A 12,286-nucleotide genomic window follows, 5' to 3' on the forward strand; every position below is an offset into this window, starting at 1 on the left:
ATTAATAGAAGTATATTCTTCATTTTCAGACAGCAACTCTTGGGAAGTAGTTTTATCTTTTGAGTAAGTTATGAAAGAGTCAATCACATATTTAAAAACGCCATATTATTCTTTGACTCGGGTATAAAATTCAAAAATATAATTATTATCTTATGAGTATCTTAAAATGCTATTAAGTACAATGTTAGTTGCCAACCAGGAGAAAGTTACACAACATGATCACGTTAAAAAAAGACTAACAAGATCAACAAGGAAAGGCGGCTTCAATGACGCAACCCTCACCGACCCAGTAACAAGAGCCATTGGCAAGGAGCCCAAGAGGACACCAAACAAAAACGGGACAGGGCACAAGGCAGAGCATGGGAAGGCTAACCACTAAAATCATAAATAATTAGTAACTGACGAGAAACTAAAAGAAAACAAATAAATGATTGAGGAGGCCCAAAAAGTCAAAGGGCACAGGGGAAGGGGACAGGAGACCCGGGGAAGGGAGGGGATAAATAAAATAAACAACAGCTAGGGGCAAAGTGGAAGATAAAACCGCTTCTTACATGACTGATGGTGACGTCCCTTTCTATTCTTGTCTTATACATTAAGGAATAAATTAATCACAGGAATTAATTCTGGACCTCAGACAGGCAAATCTTCTGGTTTCGTACAACTTCTTGAAAACCTTCGTCAAGAAAAGAGGTCCTACAGAACACACATACAAAAAACTAGAATATATAGTCATTTTATGTACATATTTGCAATAGATACACCTTGAATTGGACCAATCAGCCTATAAAACGACTTTGATGATACGCTTCAATATCAAATAATAAATTTTCTAGAATGGTTCGGATCTAATAACGTACCCCCGTGAAACCGGTGCCATATGTAAGTAACTCATGTATCCATGAATCATTAATTTAAAAGACAATGAGATGTGTAAGATATAGACCTAAAATAAAATGTGCCTGTGTAACAACAAGGACACTAATATTAGATTTGAAGCGAACAACTTGGTTTTACAACATGTCATTTTTCCAAACAGAATCCATAGCTTCAAGTGATGTTATTTTGTCTATAATATCTAGGCAATTTTACTTGATAAACTTATTAATTAAAGAAAACAATGTTATTCTAAATTGAATTATTTTAGCTATAATTTAAGTTTAGCTTAATTTGATATGTAGAAGTTAAAAGCCCTGTAATCAATTCAAAATCCATAAACAAATTTCTCAGAAAGCAACATCTAAAGCTACACTATTTATCAAATGTACTAAATCTATTTAAATGTTGAGGGGGCGTTCGTTCTAGATCTTAAGCCGCTTAGTTTCATATTATTACAAATTATAAACGCAAAGAATATCTGATAATTTGCATGAAAGGTCAAGTTAATCAGTTATTTAAAAGCTTTTTATTTTGGTCAGACCATTTTCCAAGAATGTAAACGTAAATAATATCTGTATAAGGTGTCTTTGATACAAAACATTTCGTTCAGAATTATATTAAGAAGGTTTGTTACTGTTAAATTATAAAATCACACAGAAAATGTCAGATCGCCAATTTACGCTTAAAGTTCTCAAAAAGCTAGGATTCTTAACAAATAAAATGATATACGCCATGCAGGAGATATCTTTCATACGGGTATTCTTAATCTTTAAAAGTTAAATATTTAAAACTATAAGGAGTAAATGATCATAAGAAGAAACTTTATTACACAATGCATCAACACACATGATGCACATAAAAACATGCGATCATTTAGCAGCATGTTTCTAGATTATTGCTATTTCCATGAAAATGTTTCTGAAATCTGTAAAATATCGCAAAGTGAACAAATTAAATTATTAACACATTGAAAACGGCACATACAATCCATGTCAATTACCAGAAAGAGGTCAAAATGCACAAAAATAGTCCTTACTGGTTTGTTCACGCAATAGAAATCTTAACATAAGTAGTGCAAAATCAGTTATAATCGCACATAACATGTAAAATTATTTTAATATTAATATCAATTATAATTAAATATTGCAATCGTTTTTTCTTAAAATCTTAGTATATTTTTCTTAAGTTTTATTTTCTTAAGGCATGCAGCTTTTGAATATACATGGCCAATGAAAATGTATACACATGAGCGTATACATGAGCAGCTTAAACTATGACTTTGGGAAAATTAAACTAGAGAAACATGTTCTAAATTTTGATCACTGTTGTGATAATTTACACGGATTATAAATGCCATTTGCAATGAGAAAATTACTTTCTTTGTTCGCTTCACAATATTTTACTTTTGAATACATTTAAAATTTCATGAAAATAATTACCCTGGAGGCGTGCTGCTTTAAGACCATATCAAACCGTGGATTATTTTACGGCCATGACCGATGATGCACATTGTGTTATTTCTTATAATGAGGCTTATCCAAAACCGATCCTGCGATTTTCAAATATTCTTTATCTGTTGCTCTAGAGTGATTGATCTCACCTGACCAAACTTTTTCATAACAGTTGCACTTCTAACAATTAAAGAACGTTTAATCAAGTTCTCACCATCTTTACCAAATATGGCTTATAATGTTAATATACGATCTATTCCAATTGCGTTTACCTTCTTGTTGTTTTCTTTGAAATAAGCGAGTTTACAAATGTTTCCTTTTCTTTCTTGAGTTCAGAAAACAAATCGACTTTTTATCTACAATAAGTTAAAAATAATACAATAATACTGCTGATTTCAAGAATAAATTATAAGACTGAAATATGACACGAATAAGGGTGTTAAACGAGCAATGACTCTCGTTCATTTTATTCCATAAAACCATATTTTTAAATCATGGTTCAGCTACTAAAAAAATAATATAATTTAATTTGTCATTAATTCAATTTAATTGTATTGTTAAGACACACGCGCTGTTTAACAAAATATATACAATTAAGTCAAGACAACAAGAAATCATCTGCGCACGGGTTGACTTTAAACATCTTAAAAGTAAATTAAGTTTATTAATTTAGGATATAAAATGGCTATTATAGGAGAAAAAACAAATGCTTAAACATACTCTGGTTACCTCTCGCTCTAAAGCAATAAATTATAAATCTCTATTTTTATATCTTGATATATCGTTTTTAATGTTCTATCTACGTCTATATCGCGTTTCTCTAAGTTACGTTTCCACAGGTAGAAAAACATTATAACAATGCCCCTTTCTAAGGACTAGCGAAATATTCAAATATATCATAACAACAAAGCACTTCACATGTAGGACATTTAAATACTGCAAAAGCTGGAAAGGAAAGATGTGTGCATATGATGCTTTTTTCCTTACCTATCTGCAATTATTATGCAAAGAAATGATTTTTTTGTGTTCCGCAGAACATATACTTATCTAAAGAGAGCCATATGTATCATATCTAGATGTTGTATAAATATCATCGTTATACAACTTAAAATACCGAAGTCATACAACCTGTATAAATATTCGGCACATGTTTCCAAATGATATCAAAAAGATCTGACAGCTGTAATTTTTCGAGTTTACAAAAACTCTCTCAGGAGATTTCTTGCATTTGATAATAATAAAAATAATAATAATAATAATAATAATAATAATAATAATAATAATAATAATAATAATAATGATGATGATGATGATGATGATGATGATGACAATAATTATAATAATTTTCATGTAATTTAGTTGTTTATAATCCTTCCGAAGGATCACACTTTCCAGATTTTTATGCTTCACAACAGCAGGTGTCAAGTGCTGTGTGGCAGCTGTAAAACAATTTCCCATGCTTCACTTCAGTTTAGTTTTTTTAGTATTTCGGGATCATGAATTCCAACACTTTTAAGTGTTAAAAATTGAGTACCGTTCAAGACTGTGCTAGGGGCGTGAGGGATGTTGCACATTTTCATTACCAATTATGTACAGACTCAATCAAACCGAGTCTGCAATTTTCATGTAATTTTGTTGTGATTAATGCTTCCTAAGGATCACACTTTTCAAGATTTATTTTTATCTGCTTTGAGTGGTATTCAATCTTATTGTAATCTATAATTTCAAATGACTGCATGGTATACGGCTGCCACAAAGTGTCAAATCATCTTTTAAGGGCACTGAAAGTTTCGGAAAGAAGGAGACCTTCGAGATAAACATAAAGAGAAACCAACAACGCAAACAACAAATTGTTGTCAATCGCAGACTCCGTTTTATTTAATCTGTTTCTGGGAGACAGTTGAAAGTGTAACTTCTATTACGTTCCTAGCAACGGCTTTATACATAGATGCCTAGTATATATCTATAAAAACATTGATAATTGATCCCTCGGAAGCATTAATTAAAACAAAATAGCCTGAAAATTGCAGACTAGGTTTTATTGAGTCTTTACATGAAGTCATTTTCTAATCGATGGAAAAGGAGGTTCCAAATACTAGATTAGACTAGTGACTGAAGGCCTGATTAACAACAAACAACAAACAAACAAAACAATAAACCCTAGCGTATATGTCACATATTTATTTTAAGTGATTTAACTGGTGAATTAGATTTGACATAACACGTGATATATGCCCCGTAAGAATTGTTAAACAGTAATAAAGAAGTTACACAAAAACACAAACGTGTTCAGTCCTTCTCTCAGCTTTTGATATGTTTTCGTAAAAAAACATCGTATATCAGTTAAGTATCTAATGGAAATACCGATATAATGCTATTTATTTTGACCTTAAAGACCACTTTGCACAATTTATGTTTTGTTTTTACGTTCTTTGTTTCATGAAGGGGAGATTACACCTACAAGGTTACATACATAATCAGTACTGTATAACTGCCCTATAATCGGCACGTTGAAAATAAAAAAGAGGACTTATATTGCTCACCTATTCTCAGACTCTCTTACATGGCATAATTAATATTGTTAATGTTGAATGCAAGCATATATAGTGTCTTAATTTAAACTGATATCAATACGTTTGTATCAGGATATAAAATAATGCAAAATTTAAAAAAATGACTTTAATATGCTGTCCTTACAGAAAGATGCTATTAAACATATAACATATTTAAATATGTCAGTTAGATGGTTTAGAAAGGAACACAGGAAGTTGAAATTACATGATAATGCATTTAATAATCATTATGCATGATACTATTCAGTAAAGGGTAGGTTTCCGATGTCATGAAAAAGTATGGATCAAGCATAATGTAAGTTCCAATAATATCATTTAAGAGGGAATAAATGCACTAATTCTGTTCCATAGATAACTATAGTTTCTTGATCAGTGTTAAGGACATTGAGTTCAGAGAACTCATAATTATAAATTTTATGGGATAGTGTAAACGTATTTTCAAATGCTTTTGTAAACGAGACAAACTTAAGAAAACTTCAAGAGCCGATATGGTATCGTAAATACACGATCAAAACGCTAAAGACTCTGAATACGACAGACAGAAATGCTGAGCTTAACTAGGGACTTCGGGTTACACATTTTACTCCAGGTAACTGCAGAGATGCACCTGAAAGTTTAGTCTTAATGCCCTTTCTTATTGCTTATGTTTCTTCCATCATACCTAGTGCTTTCAGCGATTACATCTAAGTTGTAGAGATTTCGATATCGTTTTCTTTTGAATCACTTTTTTATTTAATATCTTTGTAGCTTGGATAATAAAGGAAAGCACCCACATAATAACTCAAGGTCCTGGTCGTTGCATAAAGACAAGACATAATAGTCGCCACACTTGAAATACAGTAAAGACTGTCTTAGTGACCCCCTGTATATAGCGACGTTCTGTCTTTAGTGACCATAGTTAGGTGCGCCGAACAGTATTTACTATATAAATGGTCTGTATGTAGCGACTCCCTGTCTAGTCCGTACAACGACCATGATTTAGTCACCCGTTACGGTATTTGAGCCGTGAACAGCGACTTTTGCAAGGGGGGCAAGGCTTGAACTAGGTGTCGACTTGGGCAAAGAAGTCGCCTTCGGATCAGCGACTTTGCCGAAAACAAACTTCAAAGAGATTTTGAAGTCGCCCGATTTTTATAATTTTCTGTCATACTTATTTACGCCGCCAGGTCTGTTAACAATTTGTTTACCTCTCAATTACAACCAATTACGTATTCATGCGATTGACGAATCAGAACGCGCGTTGTATCTACGGCAGTTTGCATTGACCAATCGGCGACACGGTAATACACTGTGGCTGTTTGTTGACAATTACACAAAATGGCGACAGATTCAATCAATTTTCGCCGATAGAATGATTAAAGACACCTGCATATACATAATTGCTGCGGTGTTTTGGCGAGTAAAGATAAACAATGCCAAACGTCTTAAAGGTGTGGTTTTGTTCGAAACCTCGATTGTTAATTTTTTTCGGAGCACTTATCTGTAGAAATTATGTGAAGATTTGTATCTAATGTTTTATTAATACATTGAACTCCGTAAAGTAAATAGCTGATTATACAAAATTAAATGTCTCTATAGTAACATCTCATTAGTAAAATTGAAATTAAACATTTTTTTACAAACAGATTTATCAATATAAATTACATTTTTAATCAATTTTTAAACAATATGTTACTTTTAAATACTAATGTTATGGTGTAGTTTATAATCTTAACCAATTATACATGCAATTTTAATACTCTCTTGTTTTTTTATAAATGGTATTTGATATGTTTAATATCAATAAAAATATAATTAAACCCATAGTATGGTACTATCATGCTTTTCAACAAAATATTGGTATGATATGTATATATATTCGAATTGTGTAGAGACTGTCCACAGTGACTCCCTGTCTATAATGACCTTTTTTCTTTTCTCCCATCGAAGGTCACTGTAAACAGTCTTTACTGTATGATCAATCACACTTTCTTGATAATAAATTATCTTCAAGCCTACACATCTTATATTTCAATTCATGTGACAGCCTAGAACAATATGCTATCTGCTACTAGTATATGAATATATTTTATATCGGATCTTGTGTCTCACACATTTTAACAACATCCACCTATTATTCTTTCGTGTTTGGTTGATATGTCTGATACTGAATACTTTCTACATTATCATTTATTTTATTACAGACTTTTCATTTTACACATATTCACTTTAACACCTACATATTCCGTAGATATTCACCATTAAGTAAATAAAGTGACAACACGACAAAAGCAATCAATACTCGAGAATTTTATAATTCACTTAGAATTACAATTTAACAGTTATGTAAGTCTAGTTTCCTATTCTTTTAAGAGTACAAGAAAAGTCCAGTAAACGAAGAAACACGTGACATGTCGCCCTCAATGTGAAAACCATTGTATCTATTACTGATCCATACTGCGTCACCCTGTTTTAACCTTATAACCACAGAATTTCCGCCTTGGGCATCTTCGTAAATGTGCCTGGTTTCTGCTACAGCGTCAATAACGTTTTGGCTATTTACCTTTAAATCTGCATACATTTGTGTAATGCCTTCTTTCTCTCCCCTCTCTCCTATGAAGAACATGAACATATACATTCCAGCTTCAGGACAGGTAAAAACGCCTGTATGCATGTTGTATCCATTTCCTTCGTTTGTAATTATCTGAAATTATTATATCATCTAAATATAGTCTCATTAATCCAAATAAAGTAACAAAAAATATACAGTTATATTTATGCGGTGTAGTACACAAGTACCACGATTTACTGATTGAATTGGATTTTCCCAGTCTAATAATAGACTAAGACTCATATTCAATATCTATTTATTAATTACGCTTGCGGTTATAGTGATTTGTTTTGTTCTTTATGTCATATTTCTCGATTTAAATATTAATTGCTTTCCTATAATAGGATCTTGTTAAAGATAAACTTGAATTGTTTGTTTGCGCAGCGTTTGTGTAGTCATTTAACAGCTGACGTTATATTGTGAACGTGTGTCTTTTACGTCTTGCTTCTGCGACATCAGGCAGAAGTTGTGTTTTGGACTTTCTAATAAGGCTTTACCTTTTATGACTTTAAAATTTTAAGCTTATTCATACAATGACTAGTAACCCATTGAATATGATGTTATTTTCACCGGCAGATGACATAATATTATATCGCCTTGGTCAATATGTCATCTGCTGGTGAATAGCACACCTTATTGAATGGCTCAATAGTCAATAATTGTATAATCTATGACAAATCGTTTAAAGAGAACGTATGCTATTTTGAACTATAAACTGCATTGAATGTTTAGGCACACCTGCCACACAATCTAATGTTTTGGATTCGATGCTAAAACTTGTGGTAAAATATCAGATTCAAATATTATGTACTGTTTATTTAATATAAATATAATGCTTGCATCATCATTTATATTGTGGAGTTGGCTACCCTTTAAATACCGGAATAAAATATAATGCAGCAATTGTATATACCTGGTTGAATTTGAGGGTTTGGTCAGCACCAAAATCTGCATCGTGGTTCATGAAAGCTGTGAATGCAATTCTGCCATCTATCGCTAGAAAGTATATACCAAAATATATAAACTGAGCTGTATTCCTGTATTCAAAACTTAGTGAATTAGAATGAAAGTCTGGAATGAAAAGAAAAGATGTAAAGATTTTAAATTTCCACTTGACTTGAAAAAAATATGTTATATACAATATACATTTTAATGCATTATGTAATAAACTGTTAAGTATCAACGGGCTGATCAATATCTTTACATTTATCCTTACATTTTTTGACATTCCGTGAATGATCATGATTTTCTGGAAGAACTTCATTTCTTTGAGTGACTACACCTTGCCCAGATCTGCAATCACGTATAGCCGCGCTGTGATTAGCGATTTGTTTTTCAAGAAACTTTATCTGCATGTTTTGTTTTTCTATAATGAAATCCTGTTTCTTTATCAATTTTTCTTGTTTCCTGTAAAAACAGATTGAAGCATAATGAAAAATTGTTATCAGATAATTCAAATAATGACAACCAAATATTACTCAAGCATTAAGATCAAAGTAAATATTGTCATCTAATGTGGTTACATGCAGGCCACTTTGTTGGAATACTATGAAATATTGGTGGCTTATGAAAACACAATGAGTTAAATAACTTCAACAAAAGTTGGTTTACCAGCTAGAAAAAAAGAGAGAGAACACCAGATAAGTGAATGTTTAAGATGTTTTTATCATTTGACAAGATTGAGTAGTAAAGAATAACTTATAAAAAAGAAGAAAAACATGCCTTCAAATGTCATATTACTTAAAACTGCATAGATAAACAGGTACTCTACTTACAGAAGTCTTTCTTCCAAACCAGCAAATTTTGCCATAACGTCCTGTAGAGAGAAGTTAGTTTGGTTTGAAGAAGCAAGTGGAATTATATAAATTATGAATATTCCACACAGTAACATTTTAAATGCCTTGGTGTACACACTGTCGGTTGAAAGAATGGTATAAAGTTCAACAAGAGATCAAGAGATAAGACAAACCTTTCTGTTTAGATAATGTAAAGTGATAGCCTTTCCTCTTAAAGTCAGTATTTATCAAAAGTAGTTTTTCTGCTTGCCATTATTTGTCGTATTTTTGAACTTAATGTACTTAACATTTTTTGCCATCGTTCTCTGTTTTCCGGACTTCACTTCTATTATCGGTTTGACTTCCTGTAAAAGTAACAGAGAAGGACTAAATTATGAAGAATTTTTATTGGTCATTTTAAAATCAAAAATTAAAATTGTTAATTTCATTTCTTATTCTAAAATAAAATGTAAAAGACAGTTCTAGCCATTCTAAAATAAAATGATTAAATGTAAAGGATAGTTCTAAAATAAAGTGTACAGAAATGAGGATAGTTGTTGAACCTTTCGGGTATTTTGTTAATGATTACAATGACACAATTTATAAAGTAAAACGTAAAACAAGTAAAAGGGACACTTCAAATAAAAGTTGTCCTACTGAAAAAAACATCATTATCAAAATGCTATTGTTTAATTTCAATGTTTACAAAATGAGTATTTTTTCTGAGCTGCAAGAAATAATTGTTATGTCATTGTTAAGCAAGCATTGCTTACATTTCATTTCGTATTGAAAACTTAGAAATAACATAACTTTGCAGGTTTACCAGAATTACTTCGGCCGAGTAGTTTTTGAAATATATTTCTTCTTGTTTCTGTCTGTTTACATATTTTTTATGTATAAAAAGTTCATAGTTTAATAAAACAATTTAATAGGTGCAATTTTATAACACACTAACACATTAAATGAAAACCAGTCTTTCGTTTTTGTGCATTTTTTATAAAATGTTAAATGTTACTTTAAAAAAATAAAAGATAACATATTTACAAAAAACATACTCAAATTTAGTATTTAAGGGATAAATATTATTTCTATTACTTATGTTGTAATCCATTATATGAGAGAAACCTGTTTTATGTAATACAATAGCAATATTTAGAGTGTTGGAATTTTGATAGACAGTTAGCCCTATAACGCATAAATATAAAGTATTCATTATTCTTTTCTTTAATTGGTTTAACACATAAAAAAAGAATATTTTTAGGTAAGTGTAACATGAAAAAAATGAAGACAATAAACCGAGTGACTGTCAGTGAAAATGTACATTTTGAATTAAAAATTTGATAGTGCCAAGTCAGGAAGACAATTCGTTCCTTCCTTCCTTATGTACTTCCGTTCAGAAGATACTTTATGTCTGGTCCATATAATTATTCATGTTTGGAGTTTTTAATACTTTGCATAAATGTGAAGCTTATTCAGACCAAGTATTGTGTGGAATTTCAAACGTCGTGGTCCTTTTTTAATTTTGGAGGATTTTTTTTCCATAAAAAATGAAGGTCAAACTTGATGACCATAAGTCATGATATGAAAATGCATTTATAGTGCATGTATTGTCCAGTCCATATATTTGCAACTGATTGGCATATTTTAAAACGCTGGCTTAAATATGCGGTACTTTAAACCATTTTGTGTCGAGATAGAACACTTTAGTAGATTTAAGGTTAAATTTCATAAAAGTACAGTACAGTACATTGACGGTCACTTTCAGTCGATTCTATAACTAAGTATAATTTTTAGAAACATATGTGTTAGTAGTAAATGATCATACCCAGTCGCGGGAATATAATCTACTTCTTGAATTTGCTTCACTTTGTATCCGCTGAAAAATATGTGGCAGGGACATACAACGCACCGCGTATAACCTCTATTCAGTGTGGTTGTAGGTGTGTTTCCCAAAGTGAAAATGAGTTCAAGATTAATTTTAAAAAAAATGTAAAATTCAAACAAATTTAAGGTTATACATTTTTGTCTGTAAAAGTTTCTTCCCTTGTATCCATAACACGTCTTATTCAGTTATATGAATACACGTTTTGTTTTCAGTTCATTCCTAAGTGTTTGTTCTTATAGGAAAAAAATAAATAATTTTATTGACGATTGATTAAAATTGCTTTATAAAACGATAAAAAACTGTAACCGTTGATGAAAGTCATAAAATAAATGATTTCACATATGTCAGAAAAGAAAAATGCCATGTTTCTAGTCATCAGCATCTCATATTATTAGTTTTGTAAATATATATATATATATATATAATTATATCAAAGGCGACAATATGTAACAGATGACAGTATATACTGGACTAAGCGCTTAAAATGATAAAGACTATACACCATCAGCAGTTTGAAATGTATGAACATCTCAAATGTTGCGTTAAGCATTTGTAGCTTTTGGGATAATTTATTTTGTTTGTTTTGACTTTACGTCACACTGACACAGTATAGGTCATATGGTGATGTTTCAGCGTTACTGTTGGAGGTACACCTCAGGTTTCCTTCTGTGCGTTATTTCAGGCACGAAAGAGCACCTGAGTAGAACCATCGACGTTCCGTAAACTAGCTTGGTATATTGTAATATCTAACAATCATTATATACATTTATTGCAACTTATTAATGTCATGATTTGTTGATCAATCCCTGGGACGATTTCATGAGGCGGCATTATCGGTGATGGAGTTTGATATTTTTCCTATATTTAGAAACAAGTAACAAGTTTTTGTAAAACGTGGTATGTATTGCATTTTGCGTGAAAATACAAGAAAAGTACAGTTTATGTAAACTAATGTTTATGAAAAAAGGCTAACAGGTTATACGTTTAATTTTTTTACATTTATATAGAACACTATCACCCTGACAAACTAGAAGCGATATGACATGTTATTGCACTCATAGTGTATATGTTTTAAAAACGTTATGTCCTACAACCCTATGGAACTTTTTTTCATGTGTAAGCAATGCATTTTGAGT

General features: G+C 31.2%; 1 protein-coding gene across 1 annotated transcript; it reads right to left on the reverse strand.

Moving 5' to 3' along the window:
- Nucleotides 1-7,188: 7,188 nt before the first annotated feature.
- LOC132747077 (complement C1q-like protein 4) lies at nt 7,189-9,432 on the reverse strand. The gene is made up of 4 exons (XM_060736384.1): nt 9,266-9,432; nt 8,707-8,897; nt 8,404-8,486; nt 7,189-7,583 (listed from the first exon to the last, which is right to left on the reverse strand). Exons 1-4 carry the CDS (start codon nt 9,379-9,381, stop codon nt 7,248-7,250), a joined length of 726 nt encoding a protein of 241 aa, XP_060592367.1. The 5' UTR covers nt 9,382-9,432; the 3' UTR covers nt 7,189-7,247.
- Between the last annotated feature and the right edge of the window lie 2,854 nt (nt 9,433-12,286).

This window comes from Ruditapes philippinarum, unplaced genomic scaffold, assembly GCF_026571515.1.
Source record: "Ruditapes philippinarum isolate M1 unplaced genomic scaffold, ASM2657151v2 ctg3250_1_1_1_1, whole genome shotgun sequence".
NCBI classification, from domain to species: domain Eukaryota; kingdom Metazoa; phylum Mollusca; class Bivalvia; order Venerida; family Veneridae; genus Ruditapes; species Ruditapes philippinarum.